The sequence below is a fragment of the Lacerta agilis genome, chromosome 3, assembly GCF_009819535.1.
Source record: "Lacerta agilis isolate rLacAgi1 chromosome 3, rLacAgi1.pri, whole genome shotgun sequence".
In the NCBI taxonomy this organism is placed as follows: Eukaryota; Metazoa; Chordata; class Lepidosauria; order Squamata; family Lacertidae; genus Lacerta; species Lacerta agilis.
Window position 1 is genome coordinate 30,294,237 of NC_046314.1, and position 27,446 is coordinate 30,321,682.

The window sequence follows — 27,446 nt, forward strand, 5'->3', positions numbered from 1 at the left end:
CTCCAGACAACTTCAATTTTCATTGTGAATCCCTGGCCCTCTCTCCCCCTCTGAGTGATAGACAGTGATCAGTGCAAGGGCAGCAGAAGTTTGCAGTCTTCTGTGCTCTGCTATGGAAGTGAATTTTGTTTTGCAAACTGACCACCTCACATGTGATGAAAATTGGCACCATTTAGCAATAACAGCATGCCAGGAATGATGCACCTCCTCCGCTCAGGCATAGCATACCTACACACATGTACATCTTGCCTACAAGCCTTCAAAGTGACATGCAACATTAAATAGTTAAATATTCCTTAGCAACGTATTATAGATTAGGTCTATCCTTGGAGTATAGGCTTATGAGTGGGCATCGGCCATTATGAGTATAGGGAACATTCATATTCTGTATGCTTCTGAATACTAGTAGCTGGGGAACCACACTGAGAAAGGGCTATTATTTTTGTATCTGTCTTGTGGACTTCTAAGAGGCATCTGGTTGGCCACTGTGGGGAAGAAGGATGCTGGACTAGACAGATGTTGGCTTGATCCAGTAGGGTTCCTCTTATGTGCTTAAATATCCCACCTGGTCCTTAGGAGTGGAAAAAAGGGTGAAAACATTTAACCATATCTTGATTAAAAGTGGGCCTGGTTCTCTGGGCACTCAGGAAAAACTATCTCAAGGACCAGATCCAGCCTTCATATCTCCACTCACATACCCTACTTTGCTAGAAGCAGCTTTTTGATTCTCCTTGCGATAGAGCCCATGAATCCTAAAGGTACCCAACTGCTTTCTCCATTGTTTTTCCCTCTTCAGACAGAAAAAGCTCTACTGTTTCTTGTTTCAAATGCAGTTGTGCATGATGCATTTACTAATGGGTTGCTAACATTTTATCTGGCCTTTAGCTATCCTTTTAAAACAGTGACACTGCGATCGGCAAATGGCAGGTGTCCCCAGACTTACCGGACGTTGGGCTGCTTCCTCCAGTGCCGATTGCGCGGCGGGCTGGAGGGTGGGGGAGCATGCGCCCACACGCTATTTCCAGTGCACTTTCGGGTTGACAGAGTGCCAGAAATAGCTTGTGCACATGCACAAGCGTCATTTCCGGCGCACTTTCAGGTCGGCGCAATGCCGGAAATAGCTTGTGCGCATGCGCATGGGCCTTCGCAGACCTGGAAGTGCGCCGGAAATGACGCTTGCGCACAAGCTATTTCCGTAGCTCTGCTGACCTGAAAGTGGGCCGCCCCGCAGCACTACACCAGTAAGAGCGGGCAGCGGCAGCGGGTGGTGGGGGTTGGCGGGGGCCGGATAAATGAGCCCCTTGGGCCGCATCCGGCCCGCGGGCCTTAGTCTGGGGACCCCTGGCAAATGGTAATAGCATTTACCTCCGTTCTGTGAAAACCTTCATCTGTTCATTTCTACACACTGAGCTGCTGAGAAAAGCAGACTAGGCCAATTTTTCTCTGATCATTTAAGAGTCTCACTGATTGCTAGTGAAGATTGCAAATAGGCTGGACCTGCATTGAACTTGTCTGTAAAAATAAGTATGTGTGTGTGTGCGAGCGCGCTTTTGGAGTCATGACAGAACTTGTGAACTGTCTGTTTGATATGACTTGAAAGAAATGCAAGCCCTTACAAAAACACAGCTACTTATGCTTGCTTTAATTTAGCTGGATTTAATTAGCCAGATCTCAATTTCAGCATATCAAGCCATTAAAACAAAACCTGCTTGTTTTTGGGGCGGGGGCGGGGGATTATCTCCTTTTGCATTTCCGAGACCTTGGCATTCAACTTTCTGAAGTCTAGTACCTACTAAATATACTGTTTTAATTTAAGCATTGTAAATCTCTGCATCTGTATTAAAAAGAAATATTTTGTTTGTAGAAGCAAATGTATTGCAGGAGATGGGTGTGGAAGACTGGATTGAGAAATTGCTTTTTTCATCATCTCAACAGGATTCTTTGCCAACTCTCTTGAATGTCACTTAAGTGTAGACCCAAAACTGTGAGAACACACCTTAGCCTAGTTTATTTACTGATGCCCTAATATGTGTGTGTGAAAAGAGTCTGCAGGAAGATTTGGTCTGGAGGACCTCCCCCCACCCTGACAAACAACAAACAACACACACACATGTGGAATCTGGACACATGTTTTAAAAAACTGCTGTGAAAATGCCTTTATATTGAGTTTGCCATAAGCTCACCATCACCATCTAGTGTCACATTTGTATAGTGCACTTAAAACGCACTTAAAATGTTATATTTGCACCTGTATAGCTGAGTCCATATTCTGCTGGTGGTGTTGGTGAGCAAGGAGCTGGTGGGTGACTTTCCCAAAACTAAAAGGTAGCGGTAATAGTGGGAGTTCATTACCTTTCCAAGTCAAATCTTCTTTCACGTTCCCCCCTCCAAAAGGTTATTTCTCTACCGGTAAGTTTGTAAAAAAATTTAAAAAATTGCTTTGCTAGCACCAATGCGGATAAAGTCCATCATTATTGTCTCATATGGCAAGGGATAGGGTTGTGGCTGATAGAGGTTATATCAGCCCTGTGGAGTATTTAACTGGGTGGAGGGGGAAATTAAAATAGTGTATGTCAACAATGAGGTATAGTCCAGTGTTGTTTATCTTGGGGGGTGTGTGTGTGTGTGTGTGTGTGTGTGTGGATGCTGGGGAAATGCAGTGTGGGTGTTAAGTTTATTTTAGCAGCAAGGCAATTAATTAAGGACTGAAGGGAATGAAGGGAACCAGGGAAAGAAATTCATTTATGGGTATAAGGCCACTGTCAGGAGGTACGTCAATCCATAGATCAGGCATGACCAACAGGTAGATCATGATCTACTGGTAGATCATTGGACGTCTGTGGTAGATCACTGGTAGATCACTAGGTCCCCCCAAAGAAGCTCAGCAACTTTGGCTCCCCTAAAAAAGGTCTACATCTTTGCCCTCCTAAAAAAAAAGCCTAACTTTGACCCGAACCCCCCAAAACATGAATGGCTTTCCTTCCTTAAGAAAGCTAAACAACCTCGACCTGAACCCCCCAAAAGGGAGTAGATCACTGCCAGTTTTGAACTCTGTGAGTATATCACAGTCTCTTGGAAGTTGGCTAGCCCTGCCATAGATGAATAGCAGTTCTACCCAATGGAAAAAAAACAAAGGACTGGAGGATGGGGCTGACCTGGAATACTAGTTTCTCAGAGGCCAGGTCTACTCAGACCTCACTGCAGCTCAGTCATCACTTCTTCCAGCAATGGTAGACCAGTTCTCGGATGCTAGTGATGCATGTTTGCAGTATTTACCCCTCCACCCCAGGAAAAAATCCTGCAGGTGTCCATGCTAATACCTCATTGTAGCCTTCTCTTGTCCTCCTGCGCATGCTACTCTGCACGCAGAACTCTGAGGCCTTGCTCCTGCATGTACAGTGCTTTGTATATCCACAGGACTGAACATGTGCATCTATCATGCATAGGGAACAGATTAGACAATCCCCATAGGCAAGGATCGTAGATAGGAGATGGTGGTTACATTCTTGGTTAGGTTCAAGTGAGCCTGTATTAAGCGGGAGTGCTTAGCTCTTTAATTTAAAAATAAAATAAAATAGAATTGCAATTAGATGAGCCTCCGCTGTGCTGAAGACATCTGAGTATGCTGAAGTTATACAGTGGTACCTCGGTTATACAGTGGTACCTCGGGTTACAGACGCTTCAGGTTACAGACTCCGTTAACCCAGAAATAGTACCTTGGGTTAATAACTTTGCTTCAGGATGAGAACAGAAATTGCGCGCTGGTGGCACGGCAGCAGCGGGAGGCTGAACCTGGTACCTCAGGTTAAGAACAGTTTCAGGTTAAGAACATACACCCAGAACGAATTAAGTTCTTAACCCAAGGTGCCACTGTATTCAGAATTCAAAATATTCAGCACACACTGTATGAAAATTATGCGCTCGTGCACTCTGGGATTTAATTTAGTGCTTGCTCTATGCACCAGTAGTAAACATAATTGGACAAGTTCAGCAATATCGCACATGTCTTCATTAGTGTAGTTATTTCATATTTGAAAATAAATTAGTAAAATGTTTTAAGTGTGTGTGTGTGTGTGTGTGTCCCCAACAGTGGAATGGATTCCCTTGGGAGGTAATGGACTCCCCTTCATTGCGAGGTCCCCCCCCCATATAATTTTGAGGGTTTCCAAATGTTTACAAATTAACTTCAAATTAAATATTTATACACACACACACTCAGACACACACACACACACACACACACACACACACACCTATAAAGCAAATGAGCCTGTTTCAAGGGATCATTCCATAGAGAATGATGTGTCTGCACTCCAGGAGTTTGTTGGTGATTGTGTTGATAACACAAGGAAAGAATGCTGCGAGATTTGAACAATCGGTAACCTATGCAGTCTTATTTTCCAAGGAGTCATCCTCTGTTAGTTTTTGGATCAGCTTGCATTGCTGTAAGAATATGCAAGTGTTCAGCTTACCCACGACTAGACCAGTCACTTAAATCTTGCCTAAACGCAAAGCTAAGCTACTAACAAATGGAAAAAGTTTAATTGTTGCTGCTTGACAGGGGCCCAGATACAATATTTAAGCTCTTCAGTCTACTGATCAGTGATGGCTCCATGTTGCTGTGTTTACCCCTAAAGTATCACTGTTTAGCCAATTGTGTTTTGTTCAGCTGTTGATGATTTTAAATTTCTAGATATGCTTTTTTAAAAAGGTTTCACCAGTTCATTTTTAATGGCAATAAGTGGAAAGCAGTGTCACTTAGGAATGGTCTGCTAGACTTCTAGTTAGCCACCTATTCTTCTGGCTAAGTAGATTACGAGACCTGTACTCAAGGCACCCTCTGACTATACAGTGGTACCTCAGTTTAAGAACAGTCCTGTTTACAAACAATTTGGTTTACGAACTCCACGAAACTGGAAGTAGTGTCTCGGTTTGTAAACTTTACCTCGGTCTACGAACGGAATCCGAAAGGTGGAAGGGCACTGGCCGCGGGAGACCTCATTAGGGAAAGTGCGCCTTGGTTTAAGAACGGTTTTGTTTTAAGAATGGACTTCTGGAATGGATTAAGTTCATAAACCGAGGTACCACTGTACATACAAGTAGGCAGTAAAAATGTTGATTAAAAAAAATAGTTACATTTTCTTTCATACTTACCTGCCATGCTGTTACCATTATAAAAAGGTAAAGGTAAAGAAACCCCTGACCATTAGGTCCAGTCGTGTCCGAATCTGGGGTTGTGGTGCTCATCTCGCATTACTGGCCGAGGGAGCCGGCGTACAGCTTCCGGGTCATGTGGCCAGCATGACTAAGCTGCTTCTGGTGAACCAGAGCAGCGCACGGAAACACCATTTACCTTCCCGCCGGAGCAGTACCTATTTATCTACTTGCACTTTGACGTGCTTTTGAACTGCTAGGTGGGCAGGACCAGGGACTGAGCAAGGGGAGCTCACCCCATCACGGGGATTTGAACTGCCGACCTTCTGATCAGCAAGCCCTAGGCTCTGTGGTTTAACCCACAGCACCACCCGTGTCCCGTTACCATTATAGTCTGTTTGTTTTCCAGATACACCATCCACAAATGTAAGACTTTGATCTTACTTTGGAGTCCACGAATATTTTCTTTTAAAAACTAATTACAATCCAAGCAGTTCCACACTGCAACCCTGTGACCCATGCGTATCAAATGCTGAGATTTCATGTTAGCAGTAATTTATGCTCAGTGGGGAATAAAACGCCATGAGTTATTGAATTTCAATAATTAAGTCCAGGTCGGTAGCCCCTTGAACTCCATTTACAGGTGGTAAATGCCCTTGCTGTTTTTCAAATAGCACAGCCCATTTCCAACCAATGCAATTTAGCATCTGTGTGTGCTTTCCTAATTCAGCTTCTGTCACCTTTGTGAATTATTTCCAGAAATGTTTTTCATTTTAAGCACGTATGCGTCTATCCACTCAATTTCCTCTCCCCTCCGGCAATATAGTCCCTTTGAGGACATATATTTATTTAGGGAGGGAAATGCTTTCTGGCAGCTTCTCCTTAAGCTTGGTAGCTAGTCTTTGTTGAAAATACCTTGAGAAATGCACCGTACTTTTCCTTAAAGCCAGCCCAGGGGTGAGGTGGCATTGAATACCTGCTAGTTTAGTAACCACCATGCATATTCATGAAAAAAATGGCCTTGGTTTCCATTTCGGAGATGATGGGTAATTTGTATAGATTGTGCCTTGCCAAGGAGCTGTGAGCATAAGCACATCCAAATTTGTACCTTGCAGTAATGTTTCTCCCCCCCCCTTATTATTGTTGCAAATAAGTGGTATTGGTTTTTGTTCTCTCCCCTTGGTCTGTGCATGATAGACAGCAAATTGACCAGGTTCAGCTACAGGCAGCTAAACCATCATGGCAAGACTTCATAGGAGCAAATCTGGCTGCTATCAGATTCATATCCAGTGATATAGATTAGGGCCAAACTAAATGCAGTGTCAAGAAAAGATCAAGAAAAGACCCTGATGTTGGGAAAGATGGAGGGCACAAGGAGAAGAGGACGACAGAGGATGAGATGGTTGGACAGTGTTCTCGAAGCTACTAACATGAGTTTGGCCAAACTGCGGGAGGCAGTGAAGGATAGGCGTGCCTGGCGTGCTCTGGTCCATGGGGTCACGAAGAGTCGGACACAACTGAACGACTGAACAACAAAAATGCAGTGTTAAATGTTTCTTTGTATTTGAAATTAACATATTTTTTAAAAATACAAATAACTGCTGGGGAGTGGGTATATTTGGATTGCAGCCAGTTGCGGGGGGCGGGGGCGAGTTTAATCCCTTCATCGCTGCTATGGTCCTTATGACAATTGCTCCCGAGCAGATCCTATTTACATTGGAAGAAGTCTCTCACTGGCACCAATGAATGGTAGTATTATTCATTATTATTATTTCTTAAATTTATATACTGCCCTTCATCCAGAGATCTCAGGGCGGTTCACAACATAAAAATTGTAAACCACCTTGAGTGCATTGCAAGAAGGGCATTATGCATTAATACAGTGAAAAATAAACTTTTACTTCTTAATTATAAAATAATCACAATACCCAAACATTTCCCCATGAAATAGTTCCAGGAGAGGAAAGGTTAACCCACCTACCCACTTCCTGATAACTGGTAGGCAATTCAACTGCTCTTCTTTTGCATTTCTTTGCATATTCAATACTGTACTAAGATGCGTTGAACGTGGTAGCGTGCTTGGCTCTGTATCTGGGTCCCTAAGAAGCATCCCTTTCTCCTGTACTCCACTCCTTGGAGAGGAGAAGTATCTCTGCCCCAGCCTGGTAGGTAGTAGCTCCACAGGACTGTTTCACGGTATGGAGTAGCACTTCCCCCAAAAAGGTGTGGGGTACCTCTACCTCCCCCCCATGTTGCTAGACAATGACTGCCATTGCGTGTCATTGGCAAGGAAAGACTATGTGCTAAATCTGCTCCTACTGATGGGATTGGCTCTGGCGGCAACCACTGTTTTTACCTTTGCAGTTTGGCTCATTCCTGGGTCAGATCACATAGGAAAAACCCACACTGTGACTGCTCTCTATTTCAGTGAGGCCTTCTTGGATGCCCTACATCTACAGATAGTACATTCACAGTAAGGGTGGAGCCTTGCAGAAACCGCTACTGACTCATCATGTGTAGGGATGCTAACACATTTAGGGAATTTAATGAAATTTCACAGTTCATTTTGAATAGAGCATAACTCATCATAGGGTTTCTTTTTAAATTTCCGTTATGTGATGTGCACAATTCTAGACAATACAAAGCCTACACCAGAAGGCTTGAAATCCCAATAAAAGTAAGAGACAGAAATTTTGTGTTTTTTCACTTGATGATACCTTTTATGAACTTCTGAACTTTTCTGAACAGTGTATACACAATATTGTGTACAAGTTATTTTATTTTATTTTTTAAAAGAAAGATTGCAATGTTAGAAAATGTTGGATTTCTTTTTGAATAGTGGTAAATGTTCACTCATAAATGCCAAGGTTTTCTTCCTCATATTTCAATAATACTGTGCTGCTGCATTCAGATTTCTTTTCAGTGATTGTCCTGTCCTGTTCTATAAATAAGATTTTTTTCCTACACTACACTTATCTTTTTTCCTTTATGTACACAGAAAATGCTTCTTTGAAACATAAGTTTATGCAATGTCTGAGGCTCACAGATTTTTGGAGGAATTTATTAAGATGTAGAAATACTACTGGGGGGCAGGCGGAAATTAAATATCAGATGGTAATATTATCCTACGCCACATACCTATATGTGGTTTGTCAGAGGGTTAGTGTAAATGGACTCTTTGTGCCCTTACTTTGTGCCCTTACTTTGCCAACTTTGTGCCAAAAGACTGATATTTAAAAATAACACCATGGCCCCCTTTGAACAATGGGTAGAAGATATGACAACTCTTGCAACACAGAGACGGATTGCTTTTAGACATAGATTGTGTATGGCTAAATATAACAATACAGTATTTGGAATTCATTTATAAAAAGCACAATGATTTGTTAATAATTTTATACCCGGTAGAATAATCATACTACTTTTTGTTGTTATTTAGTCGTTTAGTCGTGTCCAACTCTTTGTGACCCCATGGACCAGAGCACGCCAGGCACCAGGCACTCCTGTCTTCCACTGCCTCCCGCAGTTTGGTCAAACTCATGTTGGTAGCTTTGAGAACACTGTCCAACCATCTCATCCTGTCATCCCCTTCTCCTTGTACCCTCAGTCTTTCCCAACATCAGGGAGTCTTTTTCCAGGGAGTCTTTTCTTCTCATGTGGTGGCCAAAGTATTGGAGCCTCAGCTTCAGGATCTGTCTTTCCAGTGAGCACTCAGGGCTGATTTCCTTAAGAATGGATAGGTTTGATCTTCTTGCAGTCCATGGGACTCTCAAGAGTCTCCTCCAGCACCATAATTCAAAAGCATCAATTCTTTGGCGATCAGCCTTCTTTATGGTCCAGCTCTCACTTCCATACATCACTACTGGGAAAACCATAGCTTTAACTATACGGACCTTTGTCTGCAAAGTGATGTCTCTGCTTTTTAAGATGCTGTCTAGGTTTGTCATTGCTTTTCTCCCAAGAAGCAGGCGCGTCTTCTAATTTCGTGACTGCTGTCACCATCTGCAGTGATCATGGAGCCCAAGAAAGTAAAATCTCTCACTGCCTCCATTTCTTCCCCTTCCATTTGCCAGGAGGTAATGGGACCAGTCGCAATGATCTTAGTTTTTTTGATGTTGAGCTTCAGACCATGTTTTGCGCTCTCCTCTTTCACCCTTATTAAAAGGTTCTTTAATTCCTCCTCACTTTCTTCCATCAAGATTGTGTCATCAGCATATCTGAGGTTGTTGATATTTCTTCCAGCAATCTTAATTCTGGCTTGGGATTCATTCAGTCCAGCCTTTCACATGATGAATTCTGCATATAAGTTAAATAAGCAGAGAGACAATATACAGCCTTGTCATACTCCTTTCCCAATTTTGAACCAATCACTTGTTCCATATCCAGTTCCAACTATAGCTTCCTGTCCCACATAGAGATTTCTCAGGAGACAAATGAGGTGATCCAGCACTCCCATTTCTTTAAGAACTTGCCATAGTTTGCTGTGGTCGACACAGCCAAATGCTTTTGCGTAGTCAATGAAGCAGAAGTAGATGTTTTTCTGGAACTCTCTAGCTTTCTTCATAATTCAGCGCATTTTTGCATTTTGGTCTCTGGTTCCTCTGCCCCTTCGAAATCAAGCTTGCACTTTTGGGATATCTTGGTCCACATACTGCTTAAGCCCGCCTTGTAGAATTTTAAGCATAATCTTGCTAGTGTGTGAAATGAGTGCAATTGTGTGGTAGTTAGAGCATTCTTTGGCACTGCCCTTCTTTGGGATTGGGATGCAGATTGATCTTCTCCAATCCTCTGGCCACTGCTGAGTTTTCCAAACTACATACATTATATATTATTAAGATTTTCCAATTAAAACCAAATTACAATACATGATTAAATTTTCCATACTCCCCTTTCTCTCATCAAGGGGAGCAAACAAAACAAGCCCCCCTCCCACTGGGGCATCCAACAATTCTTTCCCAATTTAACCACTCACTTTGCACATAATATCTTTACTGATGACTTCCCCGATTCCCCCCCCATTGATTTCCAAGTTAACCCTAATTCACAGTTATTGCCAATTAAGTTTTCCAAACTACTTATATACCCATATTTTGTTTTCTATCAGTTTCAAACACTTTTTTTTTGTTTCGTTTTGATTTTTCTTCACCTTTTCCACTTTATTTCTCTACTGATTTTTTTTAATTATATATAAATAAAATGTACATGTTAAATATGTACAAAGCCCATAACACTATTAATTAGTTAAAAGTGATTGAACACTTACTTTACAGCACTTTCTTTACTCTTGCTTTACAACAGAAGGCTGTTGGGGTGGGCATGATTTGTTTACAATTGGGGAGAATCAGGATGCGGACTTGTGGATTTCACAAAGGCCTCTCCTACCCATTTCTTCCATAAATTAAACATTTATTGTTTATCTTAATATTTGTTCAATATTCCACCCTTTCCCAAAGAAGCCCATTTGTATTTACTTTATCTGCTATAGCAATAATGGCAAAACATTCCTGTTTGGTTTTTTTTTAATTGCACGGGGTATTTGTTTTGCTTAAGAAAAAGTATATACCTCGCCCCAAACTGTGTTTAGAATACTTAGGACAGAGAATTGGTTTCTAAGGATGAGCCCACCTTCATCCCCAGACCCTGAAAGCATGAGTCTTCTCATGAAGAGGAGGCAACCCATGGGGGGGGGCAGTAGTGACAACATACTGTTGAAATATAAGGGTGGAGTGGGGGACTTTTTAAGCAAAAGTTGATACAGATGTCAGGAATTGTATTTATATCTCTTGTAAAATAAATGAGTCACAGGAACCCTGCAGCTCTGAAGGTGCAACAGTGAAGGAGGGGTGAATTAGCAAGATGTTTGTAAAATCACGGCTAGCACAGGGTTTTTTTTTCAGCTGTAACTCAGTTCCAGCACCTCTCAGGTGGGCGCCATTGCTGTTCTAAGAGAAAATGGTGAGTTCTCTTTTTCTAGGGGGAAAAAAGCACTGGCAATAGCAACATAACAAGCAATTCCTATTTCAACCTATTTCAGAAAGTGTTGAGTTTTAAAACCATCTGTAACAACCGAGTTCCCATCAGCATAAATAAATGAGTGTTGAGGTTCAGGATTCCTGTATTGGTTTTGTTGTTGTTGTTTTGTTTTAAAGCAACTTGACTGGCACTTTTCATTTTGATTTTCATGTGTATCTTTCCCGCTGGGACAAAACACTTTTTCTGCTGTGTTCCAAGGATCTAAGTAAAGCAGCTCTCTGCAGTTATCCTGCAGTCTGTTAACGGGACGAATAGTAAATTTATAATCGAAAATGGAAAGCAATGATAATTTACATTCAGGGATCCAGAACTGGTGGACTGTGGACAAAGTCCGAACTCCTGAGGATCACAATCTCCTGCACCCCTTAAGGAGGGATCTATGGGGGGACATGGTGGCTGTGGTAGTGGGCACATCCAGGGAGCAATACAGGTGACCTGACCTACCGCTCTCTACCCTGTATTCAAACTATCCCTCCAAACTTAACCAGAAGCCTAAACCCTTAATGAAGTGGCAAGCCGGACGTAAAACCTTCAGAGGAAATGATATAGCAGAATGCATTGCATACCCTGCATCATTTCTCCAATGAAAATAAGGATGCCCTATTCCATAGTAGTAATAGTAATAATAATATTTTTATTATTTATACCCCAACTGACTGGCTTGCCCCAGCCACTCTGGGTGGCCTCCAACACACACACACACACACACACACACTTTTTAAAAACTTCCCTACACAGTGCTGCCTTCAGATGTCTTCTAAAGGTTGTATAGTTATATATCTCCTTGGCTCAGGGGTCACATGACTCCATATCCTCCAGTATTTCTCTGATGAAAATAGGGGCATCCTAAGGGAAAGCAGGACATTCAGGGATCAAATAAGAAACCGGGACGGCTTTTGTGAATCCAGGACTCTCCCCGGAAAATAGGGACACTTGGGGGAAGGTCTGCCATTGTATTTGACAGAACCACACTGCAGAATTATGTTCCGTTTTTAGAGGGCAGAAACACCAGAACTTTTTGCCATTTGACAGAAGATTAGTTCCTTGTTTAAAGGTGACAGTCTTTCCTGTTAAATGTTGCAGCTGCTATTGGGAAATCTGCATGGCAAGCTCTGCATTTCCTTGGGGTTTTACGCTGTCTCTTTCCCTCCCTTTGGCTAATCAGTCCACCGTGCTACGTGATTACAGAAGTAATTCCACAATGTGCTTACAAGCGCATTTGCATGCCTGGAGACCAGGGGCTTTTCCAGTAGCAGCCCACATTTCAGGTTTTATCTTAAGGGTTCTCTAGGTGGAATGTTACTCCATTATGGTAGCTAGAAGACAAGGTCAGCAGCTTTGCTTGACTAAGTTGAATGAGTAAGATACCGGTAATAGGATTTCGACTGATGTGTGTGTTGTCCCAAGGGCTTAGAGATCATTGGTTTATTGATGTTGTGAGTCATGACTGACAGTCATGCAGTGAACACTAATTTCAACCCGTGTATTCCTACTGGTTTCCTGAAAATAAGAAGCAAATGAATATGGTTAGAACGTACAGTTGGTGATTGCAAATCACACCTTATTGTAGCACTATTCTGTAAGGTCAAAGAGGGGGGAGAAGGCTGCTCTACAGCTTAGCACAGTAACGGCAAGAATTATTACTAGTACAAGAACAATTGCATTGACACTGCATAGTTATAGACACACACAGGCAAAGAATTCCAACCTCTTACACGTGTGCCATGGTTATTATTTGCAATCAGCTGATCATGACCAAAGGTGTTAAAGCTGTAGGAAGGTCCATTCTACCTTGTATCAGGCTCTTCTCAAAATAAATATCATGGAAGAAAAGGCCAAGAGAAGCTTTACATGTGCAAGTTCCCAAGTTCAGTCACTGGCATTTCCAAAGACTGGCTCCCAGGAAGCCTATCTGAGACCACAGACAATTGCTGCCAGTTGGGGTAGGCAATACTGGGATCAATAAACCAATGTTCTGACTCTCAGTATCGTCAAATGATGAAAATAGGACACCAAATGACCTTGCCTCCCATTAAAAATGATTGCCACCATAAATGGAAGCTTCTGTTGGTGAGTCCATAATGTGATGAAAATGGATGCATCTTTCCTGGGTCTAATCATACTGCTTCCCTGGGACCAAACGTCAGCATTGTACTTTGAATTGTGGGTTCACTGTACAGTATAGGCCAGGGGTGAGGAACATTGGACCCTCCAGATGTTGCTGAACTACAACTCCCATCATCCCTGGCCATTTGCCATGATGGGCTGATGAAAGTTACAGTTCAACAACACCTGGAGGACCAAAGGCTTCCCACACCTGGTACAGGAGCAATATAAAGTGGTTTGTTGCTCATCTATGACAAAGATATGAGTAAAATGGAACTTTCCTATACGAAGCAGAACTGAACTCTATGAAGAGAAGTTGCTGTATATTTTTTTTCTTGTTTAAGTTCCTTAAAGGTATAACTATTATTATCAATGAATGTTCTGGTGTTTCTACTCGGGAGGGAGGTATAATGAAAAATGTTCATATTAGAAACTTTTAACAAAATACTTTGTATATTTTAGAGCTTGATGCATAAACATTTTGTTCACTCAGACTCAAATCAATAGCATTGGTTTTTGTTTTCTTTTGTTTTTACGTATTTCCACAAGGAGCTATGAGGAGACAAATCTAGGGTGCTGAGATGTTGTTACTCGGCAAATCATTCAATGTAGTCTTAATTATCCCTAATCTCTCATTTGTTTCCTTCCTGGTTTGTCATGACATGTTTCCTGAGATGCACTATCATCTATCTATATCTATCTATCTATCTATCTATCTATCTATCTATCTATCTATCTATCATCTATCTATCATCTATCCATCTATCATCTAACTATATGGTGCAAGACTGCTGATCAAATTTGAAGAATGGGGGTTGGTGAGCTGCTTCACCCAAGTCATTTTCTCAGTTTATACCTCAGGTTGACATGAAGCTAAAATCTTGCTCTAATCTCCTTGGAGGGAGATAATTACACAAATAAATGAATAACGCTTAAATCTTTTACTTTATTGGTCTCTCACTCCTCCACGCAGGCTTATATTGCAAACTCATGTGAAAGATGCAGGGGAACTATTCAGATATGCTTCCTGCTGTTTACAAACAACCAGTTGTACAGTCAGAGGTCTGACTAATAATCATCTATGCTGTGTTAGCTGGTTGTGATTTTTCAAATGATTAAGAACAAGCTGCATTAGTTCCTTTTTTTAATAAGAATTTATTGGATTTTAATAATAAAAATACACAAAATACAAATACATACACTACAAAAACTACACAAAATACACACAGACAAAACACTTATTTACTCATCCTTATCTTCTGTATAATCCTAGGCTTGGGACTTCCTCACATCCTCTCTTTTGCGTTCATTTCTAATCTTCTTTAGTAACTTTGTAACATTGTAAAATCTACTTTCTTAATCTAATCTTAGTCTTACAATTATAATCAACATATCTTAAATCTTATTCTTATCAAATAAAACATCAAGTTCCACATCTCAACTTCTTTTATCCTCTCTTCACTTAACATTGTTAAGCTGTAGCCTATATTTCATCTGATTCCAATTTCAAATATATATATATATATATATATATATACACACATCTTAACAAATACCTGAATGTTTCTTCCATTCTCATAGTCCGTTTTCCCTCTGGTTTCGGAGTACCGGGGTCAGCCTTTATAATATCCCCATTAATCATACTTTACCCCACCCCCCTCCTGCCCATCATCACTCTCCCCATTACCTTTCCCATCCCCCACAGGTCTCCCCCCAAAGTTTCCCCAGTCCAGTTTCTTCTTCTATTCTATTTTTTCTTCTACAGAAGAAAAAGAAGTAAAACTGAATATGAAGGAAATAATAGAAGAAGAACAAGCTGCATTAGTTCCAAAGAGGTTTCAACAGAGTTTTAAAAGTGGATTTTCCAGCTTCACAAATTCCCCATCCGTCGCCCCACACTGAAAAAAACCCAAAGCCAAATTAACACAAAGTGTTCTTTGCTCCTTGCTTCACACTTTATCAGTGGCGTTTTCTACACAGGAGTGTAGTAGAACTATGCAGTAGAAACAAGACAATCCAGTGGCCCTTGCAACAATAAAGATCGAAACTCAGCGACACACCAATACAAGGGCCATTGGATCATCCTGAAAGCTGTCTTACCTATTCCTGCTGCTTCATCAAACTAGTGCTACCAAAATTGATACCTCTCAAACACTTTGCTCTTCCAGTTTTCACCAAGATTGCCTGTTAAGTACAACTCTGCTGGTGGCATATGCCTGTTCATTTTATGCTGCAGTCACTTGGGCCTGCAGTGCAGTCTTTCAGTATTGACTGTCATCAGGGTAGCTCCAGACATCTATTATTCTTCAGGTATTTGTAGGCTCTGTGGTGGAGGGCATACAAAGAAAGAGCACTCCTTCCCCATCCTGACTAAAAACATCCCTGTATCACTATGTCAGACACGGACCTTGACTTGTGCTTGTTCTATCCCGGGCTATTGTTCACCTCTGCCACCTGGCATATATTTATGCAACGCCCATGAGGGTCATCTTGCTCAGCCCTGGTTCTTCTGTGTTCTTACAGTGATGAGTCACTGCCCCATTCTCTCTCAGTTTAGAAAAATATCACAGGACAGGCCCCAACTCTTCCTTCAGGGCTTCCAGGTTCCTCATCTCTCCTCCTCCAACGTCTCCTCTCAGTTTACAGCAGCTTGCAAGCACAGCACAAGCTGAGAGAGGCTCTCAGGCTGACATCGACTAGGCCAAACAGACTGAGGCGCACAAGGTTTCCAGGTCACTTATCTGAAAAATACCTTTGAACGAGATAAGCTTACTGATAAACTGGCCTTGTGTGGATTTTCAAAAGGCATTCCTCAACAAAGCAATAAACTCTGCACAAGTTGCTGCTTCAGCCAGGTGACTCAGTGGCGTCAAAACACAGCCAGAGCCAGGGCAGCAGTTGTGCTCTCCATTTGGCAGGATGGTCTGCTCAATGTCCTCTGCCAGAGTTATTTTGTATATGTCTGCGCAATCAAGTTGCGAGCCACTGAAGCATTCTTTTCCAGATGATTTCTAGATTGTCGATTCAGACTTGGTCCATGATTATAATTGGTCTATATCTGAAAGGCCTGGCTAGCAGACAGAGCGGGGTTAGTGGAGTTAGCAATACCGTAATGGATTAATAAATTAATAGTAGATTTCTCTGCCTCACTTAATGAATATCTTTTGCCTCTCATACTTAGTAGAGCTTCTCTCTCATATTTGTGTGTTGTGGTGTTTGTGGGTGCAGAGAAAGGAAAATAGTGTGCATAGCATTCTTCCAAGAAAGCCAAAGGCAAACGGAACCTGTTTTCATTGGTGAAATTTTGGGCATTGACTGTGTTGACAGTGTGTTGTATGTACATGCTATTCATTTTAAGCTTATCCAAAGCACACCACCGTACCCCAAGAATCTTGGAAAGTGTAATTAACATCCACAGAGCTACAAACTACAATACCTAGGGTTGTTGGGTTTTGGGGGGGGGCACTTTAAATGTACAACTATAGGCAACCAATGTCAAATTATTTGCAGGACCCCCCAACTTATTGTCATGGTCCTCACCCATATTTGTTGCCAAGCTCCATTGTTCTAATCTCAATACAGTAATCTACATCCTTAGACAACCAAGTCTAGACATCTAATTTTTATCTAACTCTGAGAAGTGGGTCACCCAACCTTTGCTTAAGTGGGTTGCCCACTCAGTTCCTGAAAAAAGACCTTGAATAAGAGTTGTTCACAGCCAAAGTCTTGGGCTTTTGCCAAAGTTAGTCTTTTTTTTAATACAAACTAATGATTTTAGGAGCAATCTACCTTCTTGCCTTCTTTGGGTTGTGTGTCTTGCAGTAAGTGGAAAACTGACCTCCACCCCAAATCTTCCACTCTCTCCATATCAACCTATATTGAGTATTATTGCTGTGTATGTGAGAGAGAATTCATTAGTGCTTCTTTCTGTAAACTCCTGCATTTACCATTTCCCCACAATCACCACCACCTGGTGGCTGTGAACAGCAAAAACTCCCTAATGTGAAGTTTTCTCAGCTCAGTCTTCCAAAGAAAATTTTACAACACCAGTACAATTTGCTCCAGAAGAGTGGCTGCACTATTTTATTGCAGCAAAACAAAACAAAAAAAGAATCTTGTGAAACCTTAAAACTATCGTTGCAGCAATAAATGTGCTAATATTTTAAGTACCACAATACATCAACTCGCCAGTTAAGTGTGCAATGCAATGCTTATGTCTTTCTTTATAAGTCAGCCCTTCTGAGTTCTGTGGGACTTCCTTGGAATAAGTATTAGGGGGTTTAAAGTCCTATGACTTAAGTAAACATATACTTGATAGGGCTATATATATATATATATATATATATATATATATATAGAGGTGCCAGAACTCACCACAAATGCCTCCCTTGTTCTCTTATAATGGCAATGGCATCCACCTGAGAGGTTCCAGAACTGAGTTCCAGCAAGTTCCGGCTGAAAAAAAAGCACTGCTTGTAAATGAAATTTAAGCACAAGAATTTAGAAAATAACCAGTTTCCATTTTCCTGCATGAGGAGGAAAGAAATCTTTAGTACATAGAGCTTATGGTTCATTGCAGATGTCATTAGCAACACTACGTGTAGGGTGCACACATTTTAAATCCTGTAATGTTTCATAATGGCTATCATCTTCAGTACATTAAATGCTATCAACACTTTTTGCTATCCGCAGGTTGTTGCCATCGTTATGGATATGTTTACAGATGTGGATATTTTTAAAGAAATTGTAGAAGCATCTACTAGGGGAATTTCAGTGTATCTTCTACTTGATGAATCTAACTTCAACCACTTTCTGAAGATGACAGAGAAACAAGGCTGTCAAGTTCAAAGGCTCAGGGTAAGTAATTTGTTCAGTGGGAGAGGAACATATTTAGCGCACACGTGCTCCAAAATAATAAATTGACATGTCAGTTGCAAAAACTGAATACAGCAGCAGTGTATGAATATTGAGCAATGTCTGTAAGGAAAAACTTTCTATGGGGCTTGCAAATATCCTACTGCGCTTTAAAAGCTGCCTTTGCAGTGATACTGACATGAGAGTGAGATTTTTTTCCCTAACAGCACAATCCTATCTGTGTTTACTTGGAAGTAAGTCACACTGTGTCCAATTTGAGCTTTACCCTCCAATAAGTGGGTTGAGGAGTGTGACCTAACATCCTTTCTCAAGTGCTCATTAGTAAATTCCATTGAAATTAATTGGATTTCTTTCTGAGCACGCATTGGGCAGGATAAAGGTGTGCAGCTGTAATTGTATGCAATCTGATGGGCTTTATCTGGCACGTGCAGACAGTGCACCCCAGGATCTCCGGGAGCGAGCTGCTTAAAAATGTTGATGCAAGGAAGTGAGCAATGATGGGAGCAAGAAGAAGGAGCCACGAGCCTTCATCTCCTTCTGGAAGTAGTGTGCGTTTAGCCCAGAGGGAAAGAACAAATGAATGGGCAGGAGAAACAGCAATGAGGTGGAGCTGGAGCTGGGGCTGCCATCCTAAAGATATCTTGCCCAAGAGCCAAACAGAACCTGGAGTCAGTAGTGGGGGTGAGAATAGCGAGGAGAACTGGAAGTGGTTTTGTGTGTGTGTGTGTGTGTGTGTGTGTTTTTGCCCCCTTCCATCCATTTGCATCCATTCTTTTGAAGACACGCGGAAGGTATTTCCTTCCTTAAAGAACTTTGGCAACCAGAATCCAGTGCTGTGTGATTAGAACAGCAATTGCATGTTCTGTTGGCTCTCTGATTTTAAAAAAGAAATGTTTTATGACCTTCAAATGGAGGAATCCCTAGGATTCAGGCTTCAAGCTGCCACAAGGACATTTCACAAATACAGGTTTTATACTGGCAAAGAGATAAACAGGCCATATCTCCATGTGTGCAAATTTTAATTGGATACTGTGGTATCATTGCACTGATCTGACCCAACTGCCCTTAACTGAGGGTGTTCCTGTTTTGTTTTTTTTAATAGGTTCCTGTTTTTTCCACACACTGCTGTGTTGGTTTTACTCCTATAAGTCACTTGTGTTGTGCTTCTTGTAGCAAATTGTACGCAATTATAATGTATCAGGGTGACTTATGGAGGCTTGTAGTTGACCAATTATTTGGGTGGAACCTATGAAGCAACACCAGTTGCTGCGTGAAGCTCCTTAGTAGTGATGCAAACCTTAGTAAAATAATATTTTTATTGTATGCAGCAAAAAATTACATACCACAGTTCCATGGTGGTTTACAAAGCAAAAAAATAGAAAATAGAAAAAATACCATCCCTTTGCACTCTCTGAAAATCTATCTCAGAAGGTTAAGAGACTCTCTGGAACAGTGTCAGAGGTGCTATCTGGAGCTGCTGAGGAAAGGGGAGAATTGGCAAAAGTGACAACCCCCTTTCCATCAGCAAGATCCCTTCATTCGATCAAAAGCCTATGGTAACCAAAAGAGCAAATACATTTTGTCTATCAAAAATATGCTGTACAATGGGGTGATTAACCAGGAAAAGCATATATGAGGGTTGCTCATTGAAAATGTTGGTTTAGTATGTGGCAGTGAGAAATTCCATGTTAGAGGGCCCTAGGAGAAGAACTGAAAATAAGGCTGGTGATATAATGCCATTATATAAATCAATAATGTGACCACAGTTGGAATTATGAGTGATATCTGACTAAATCAAGGTAGAAGTCAATGGATTTACTTATCTCCAATGATTTCTGTGTGTCTGCTCTGAGTATGGCTTTTCTGAATATCACCAACTATGGCCATTTCTGGTCACCACACCATAAAAAATGATATTGTAGAGCTGGGGAAATGGCAGCAATAGGCAACCAAAGGCTGAAGGGTGGGACTGACACTACTTCTTCACGTAGTGACTAGTTAAATTGCAGAATTCGCTTCCGTAAGATGTGCTTGCCACCAACAGATGGCTCTGAAATGAAATTAAACAGATGCATGGAGGGTAAAGCTATCAGACTGCCTACAAGTCATGATCATTCCAGAAATAGATGCAGTATGCTATTGCCCTCATGTCTTGATTACAGGGTACCATAATCTGGATCACCACTGTGGGAAATGGGTTGCTGGCCTAGGGAAGCCTTTGATTCATCAGGACTGTTCTAATATGCTTCTATTCATATATATAGTACCAGAGCACTTTGGGTTTATCTACACTTACCTTTGCCCCACTCTTTCCAGGCAGAAATCTGTGTTTTAGTGCTCAATGTGTGAGCATTGTCTTCTTCTTCTCCTTCTTCTTCTTCTTCTTCTTCTTCTTCTTCTTCTTCTTCTTCTTCTTCTTCTTCTTGTTTCCCTAAGCTTTCTCTGCAAAAACCCACTCTCTAAAGCTGAATCGGAGCAAAAGTCAATTTGGGTTTTGCACAGATTGATGCTTCCTCTGATAGAACTTTAAAGAGTGGTGTGTGTGTGTGTGTGTGTGTGTTTTGTGATGAAAACTCTGGGGCCAAAAAAAGGAGGCACTTGCACTCGGAGCAGCCTGGAAAGAGCAGAGGAAAGATAAGTGTTGATAAACCTTGTGATCAGCCTCAGCTATAAGTAGACACAGTGTGGTTTTTTATTTTAAAAAAATGTTTAGGGGTACTCTCATTTTGACTCAACAAAATCACCATTATATAGTTCAAATCGGGGGAAATAAATACAGTTAATGGACAAAAGTACAAAGATTAAAAAATGTTTAGGGGTAGGTGTACCCCTGTGTACCCCCAGAAAAGAAGCACTCGGTAGACAGACACATTCTCTTGCTCTCACTTTCTCTCTCCCAGTCTTTCTCTCTCACACACTATTTTATGGTCCCATCTTAACTAATATGGATATGAAAACCTCTTTCTGTGGTGTTGTCTGGATTAAAGGGATTAGGGTTCCTTCTACATGTAATAAGAACTGTGAAGTGTTTTAAATCCAATTACTAGATAGTTAATCCAATCAAACAAACTAGGATTTTTTTCTGAATTAACATGCTTTGGATTTCTCAGTACAGGTAGTATTTAAAGCTGCAACTCTCTGCACCCTTGCTTGGGGTTAAGCCTCCTTTTGATTTTATTCAGAACTGGAAAATAGGCATAGGACTGGGCTTTAGGCTGTTCAGTATTTGTTTATATTAATGCATTCTGACTTTTTCCTACAATTTTTTCAGAACATGAGGGTGCGCACAGTAAAAGGACAAGATTATTACTCCAAGTCAGGGGCGAAATTCCATGGGAAAATGGAACAAAAATTTCTTCTCGTTGACTGTAAGAAAGTCATGTATGGTACCTACAGGTAAGAAGCTATGCACATGTTAGATATAATTTATATATCTTCAGTATAATGTTTCTGCGTGTTCTTGTCCACAGGAGGAACATGTGCTAGGGTGGTCTTGAGCCAAGAGACATGGTGTGCCATGGAGACAACTGAACCTTTCTAGTAAGGGGGTTAGCAATGGAATGAAGAGCCAGCATCAGGGTTATTACAAGAGTGAAAGATTATTTGCAGAGACCAGCAACTGTGAGGCTAACTCTATAGAGGGGATGGAGATAGATGAGTCAAGCACAGGCATATAAGCAAACTCAGCCCTCCAGGCATTTTGGGACTACAACTCCCATCATCCCTAGCTAACAGGACCAGCGGTCAGGGATGGTCGAGTTGTAGTCCCAAAACATCTGGAGGGCCAAGTTTGCCTATGCCTGGTCAAGCATAATCAATGACCTTGCCCTGTTTAAGAAGGCTAGAGAGTGCATATTGGGTTACAAATATGAAGAGATGAAGGTTGTGTGTGGCAGAGGCAAGGAAGTATCATTTGGCTGGGAGAAAACATAGGTAATCTAAAAGAAGGGAGAGAAGTCAGTTTTGTTTTGTTTTTAAAGACATTAAGGCAGAGATTTTACATATCCCAAATGGAGCAAGAACATGGGCTCTTTTCCTGGGGGAATCTATGAATCCCAATAACATCCTTAATACAGGGGCTGATTTACCTTTTGAAATCTGTGGGTTTTTTTGTTTTGTGGGAAAAGAAGCCCTTCGGGTCCGGTTAGCATAAGAACAAGAGGAATGTTGTCAGAGCAGACCAAAGGCTCTGATTTAAGTTGTTAGTAGGATCTACACCAGGGTCAGCAAACTTTTTCAGCAGGGGGCCAATCCATTGTCCCTCAGACCTTGGGGGTGTGTGTGTGGACTATATTGGGGGGGGGAAGGAATGAACGAATTCCTGTGCCCCACAAATAACCCAGAGATGCATAGAAAATAAAAGCATACATTCTACTCATGTAAAAACACCAGGCAGGCCCCACAAATAACCCAGAGATGCATAGAGAATAAATGTATCCTTTACTGAAGATTTCAGGCAAAGCAGTGATTTCTAGGGTTGTGTTTTCCAATTAAGTTGTTTCTCAAAATGGTTGACCAATATATGTATTTGTTAAATTATGTGAATGCAAGGGCTTGTCTTTGGTTAGACGCATACCCGCAAAACATACAATATTTTAAAACATGATAGTCATAACTGCTATGTTTGAGCAGCATGGCTATGTGAAAATATTGGTAAGGTGGTGTTGATATCTGTAAATACCTATCCTACAAGCTCATTGCAAATAACTATGAAAATTAATGTAAAATACATTTGCAGTTTCAGTTTATGGTACACCAGTAAGTATACAAATATAAAATACTATTCTATTTACCGGGTAACTGTGTGATTTCAAATTATTTTCCCCCATTCCCATTCACTGTAGGCAATATGCAATTATTTACTCATGATGATATTGTGTCTGAAATTCATTTCAGCTTCTCTCAATTTATCAGGGATTGTGTTTGGCTACTTGGACATTCATTGAAGAAACTTTCCATTGAGTTAGTTGGGGAGCTACTTCATAACCCTCAGTCTAGGGCTTTTGCCACCTGTGTGGTGCACCTTATCCAGCAGAAAGACACATGTCTACAGGATATAATGCTTACAATTGTCTACACATTGTGTGTGTGTGTGTGTGTGTAACATTAGTGAAAAAGTGGTTCCATGTCTGCTATTAGCTAACACTGTATGTGTACACACACACACACACACACACACACACATATCTGCCTTCCCCAATGTGGTGACCTTCAAATGTTTTGGACTCCACCTCCCTTAAGCCACAGTGGCCAGTTGTCAGACATGATGGCAGGTGCTACCTACCTCTACTTATAGCCTGTGTTGGTAAAAATAAGTATCATTCTCAATATGCTTCTCTAGCTTTAATCATCAGTGACTCATCACTAAAAAAAAATCTGATTGATCATACGATCCCTGTGCACATTTCTGAGGAGAACAGATTTCTCTTCTTATACAGAAACCTATCACTATGTAACTTGACCACTGTTTAACAAGTGTCTGCCTGTTCCTGGTTTGGATTACTAATTGTCATTTCTTCATCTTTCAGCTTCATGTGGTCCTTTGAGAAAGCAAACCTCAGCATGGTCCAGGTTATCACAGGACAACTGGTTGAATCTTTTGATGAAGAGTTTAGGACACTATATGCCCGTTCTTCTGTTCCCAGCTCATTTGCTCCAGAATTAGTTAGAATTAATAGCCGCCGAGCACTCTGGGAGAACGATGCCTACCAGCATTCACAGTCTTCCTTAGCTTCATCTTCTAGCCTGCGTAACCCTTTTGGGAGGGCCAACAAAACCCACAACTTAGACACCAGCTTTCTGAAGAAACAAGGCAGATATGGAATAAATGGCAATGACACGTTCGGTCCTAGGAACCAGCTCTTTCAGAAACCACAGTTTGCTCCAGGTTTTCATATGCAGAGTAGAATCCAGCAGTACCAGCCCAACGAAGTAAATGAACATTGGAAAAGGCATAGCTATGCAGGGGAGAAACCAGAAAGGACTCCATACATGATGCTCAACAGGGCAATGAACCGGGCAAATAATCAACCACATGGTTGGCAAGTGCCATCTGACAGCCTCAGCGTTGTATCTTCATTGCACGGAAGTTTCAAAAACCTCAATGTGCCTCAACAGAGTTTGGTTGACCGGCTTCCACAGCCGAAGCTGAATATTGCAGACAGAAACTCAATTGTACGGAGATCTTTCAATGGAACAGACAGTCACATCCGCTACCTACAGCAGAGAATGCCGACCCTTGAACGTACCACAAAATCTTTCCTGCGCAACTGGCGCATTGAATCGTATTTAAATGACCAGTCGGATTTTCCAGCAGACTCAAATGGCTCAGGGATAGGTGATAGGTGTGAGGGCTTTGATGCAGCAGAAAGTATCAAGGCCCATGCCCTTTATGCTCACTCTCGCCTGCGCTCCTCCTTCGTCTTTAAGCCAACTTTGCCAGAGCAGAAAGAAGTAAACAGCTGTGCCAGTTCTTCAAATTCAACTATCATTGGTTCTGAAGGCAGTGTGACGCCCAAAGGAACACCCAACCATGTTCCCAAACCAAAAGATGGAGCTGATGACGTTGAGGCAGAACCAAGCACGCATGTCCCACTGGAACCTGAGGTAGTCAAAAACAACAACCTGCCGATTTCAGAAGACAAGAAACCTAGTGTAACTCCGCCAGTTAGTCGAGAGAAGCCTGCCTACCTATATTCAACTCTGAGCACAAGCAGACCAGTAGAATTTCTAAAGAATGAAAGCATACTGAAAAGGCGAAGTTTCCCAATGTTTGACAATTCAAAATCTGCTTTGGATCTTGGGAATAACAAAGAGGCAGCCAGCTATGTCTACAGCACACTAAATAGGAACAGACTCAGACAACCGGCAGCTCTAAAGCCACCTCTAGAGGAGGACCTACAAAACTCTAAAAGCTTGTACGATGTAGCCAATCATCTTTCACCTGACAGTAATAACCTGAAAAGTGAACAGGTCAGCTCCCCCACCACGCCGAAGTCCATCTCTGTGGCTGCACTAGCAGAATCTAGTAAAGATGAGTCTGGGAAAGATGCCTCACCAAAGAAAGAGAACAAGAATTCCCCAAGTTTCCTGAAAAAGGGGTCGCAGAAACTGAGGTCGTTGCTGAATCTCACACCAGAGAAGAAAGAGAGCCTGTCCAAAAACAAAGCGCCTGCTTTTTACAGAATGTGTAGCAGTTCTGACACTCTGGTGTCAGAAGGTGAAGAAAATCAAAGACCCAAAATGGCTGAAATAAAGGTGGAATGTTCTCCCAGGAAAAAAAGAAGCTCCTCATCTAATTCACAAGGGAGCCTACATAAGAGTAAGGAGGACATTACTGTCAGCCCAAAGTCCCCCAAATCTCCCAAGTCCCCCAAACCCCCCAAGTCCCCCAAACCCCCCAAGTCTCCAAAATCACCAAAGTCTCAAAAATCTCTAAAACCTCCATCGGAAGAAAACATGAAAAGGGGGCCAGTTGTGAAACCAATAGAAAATATGCTGTTAGAAGTACCTCCAGGGGACCCATCTGCTCCCAGATTCAACACTGAGCAAATTCAGTACCAGGATGTCAGGGAGCTGCGTGCAAATGCAGGCCGGGATCGGGTACCCCCACCAACTGCGGCCGCTATTCCTCCGCACAGGGTCAGCGCAGCGGCGCCTCGTCTATCGAGCACCAAGCCAAACGATGAGCTAATAAGACCTCGCTTGAGTGACAGGCGTATTTACAGTCGCTTTGAGCCTTTTTGCAAAGTGGAAAGCTCTGCTCAGCCAGCAGGAACTCAGCAAGCAAGCAGCACCCAGAAAAACAGCGCTCACTATCCGGAGACAAATAGCAAGGCCTCTAGGAATAATTATGGAAGGAGCAACCAGGTGGCTAATTACAACCCTGGTGTCTACCACCCATTGCACCCAAATGAAAACAAGTTGCGAGGAATTATGCAAAAGTTTGGGAATTTTATATACAAAAACAAATGAAACCTACTTATGGATTATTTTATTTTATTTTTAAAAAAATATACCTGCTGTAAATACTTAAGTACAGACTGATGGACAGCTTTTGTAAAGCTTAACTCAAATCACTACAGGAGTTAGAACACTGCTATACATGTATATAACTTTGGTTCAGCGTAGGTTTGGGAATCCGACCTGTTGATACGTATTTGCGTTTTTATGTCGTTTGAGGTGTAACTCACCTCAGTGCTGGCAATAAACATTCTTTTATAAACCCTGCCGAAACACGCAAGGTGGAGCCACTCTTTCCATAAAATTGCTTTCATGCACAATAAATGCTTATTGGTTACTAGGTTTTTTTACATGCAGTCTGCATGTCTACTCTCAAGGTTGCGCTTTTGTTGGGGGAATTTACCGTTTTCTGAATGCTGGACTTGCTATATTTTTGTAAACGAAAGAAGCAATGCTGCTCCCCTCCAATACAATACCCACTAGGCTTCCATTTTCAGCAGCAGCTACATGGATATTGTCACATGCAGTGATAGTAGTAGGCATACGCTAAAGTAACACACGACTGGAGAAGACTGTAATTGGAGTTGTCCATACACAAGTGCAGTATTTGAGTTGGCGCTATTAATCTGAAAGCCTATCCTTTAAAAAGTGTAAAAGAATGAGCTTAACATGCACAATCTAGCGGATAGGTAAATCTGGATTAGAATCAATAGGCTCTAAATATGCTTTATTGGCACAGTTGAAATATTGCAAACCTGATTCTTCCAACAATGGCTTGAAGCTCGCAAAAATGTGGTAAACTCAGCATTCCTCCTTTCTCACACAGGAGCTCCCCCAGTTTTCTCCACACATATTTTGTCATCGCGTCCCAATTGGCAACTATTGTTTTATTGTTATGTAAACCGATACAAGGAGGTTTTTTTAAAAAAAAAAAGCAAACAAACAATCAAGCTGTATATAAATTTTATGAAATATATATATATAAAACAAATTTCCTGTTACTGTTTGCTCCCAACCATGGTTTGTAAACCCAATTCAAACCATGGTTTCAAAATACAGTTTAAAGGCAAGTCAATAGCTGTGGCTGGCCAGTTGAGACACCATATCAAACTGTGGCTAGGGGAAAGAAACAGGAAGTTAAAGTCTAAAGTCAGAGAGTATACATGTCCATAACGCAGGAGAGGGGAACCTCAGCTCTAAGGGCCAAATGCAGGCTTCTCTATCTGGCCTTTGGATCTTTTTCTAAGCCATACTCCTCACCTTCAAAGACAATTGCAACCACTATCTATTCAGTGCAGAAGATGCTCACATACATT

General features: G+C 41.6%; 1 protein-coding gene across 2 annotated transcripts in view; it reads left to right on the forward strand.

The window, feature by feature from the left end:
• The window catches only part of FAM83B (family with sequence similarity 83 member B), a 59,783-nt gene extending 33,313 nt beyond the window's left edge, over positions 1-26,470 (forward strand). For both annotated transcript variants that reach the window (XM_033143168.1, XM_033143167.1), the window contains exons 3-5: positions 17,986-18,150; positions 21,440-21,564; positions 23,697-26,470. In XM_033143168.1, the coding sequence (XP_032999059.1) occupies positions 17,986-18,150; positions 21,440-21,564; positions 23,697-26,142 (2,736 nt within the window). In that variant the 3' untranslated portion in view covers positions 26,143-26,470. The remainder of the gene's footprint in view (positions 1-17,985; positions 18,151-21,439; positions 21,565-23,696) is intronic.
• Positions 26,471-27,446: the final 976 nt, after the last annotated feature.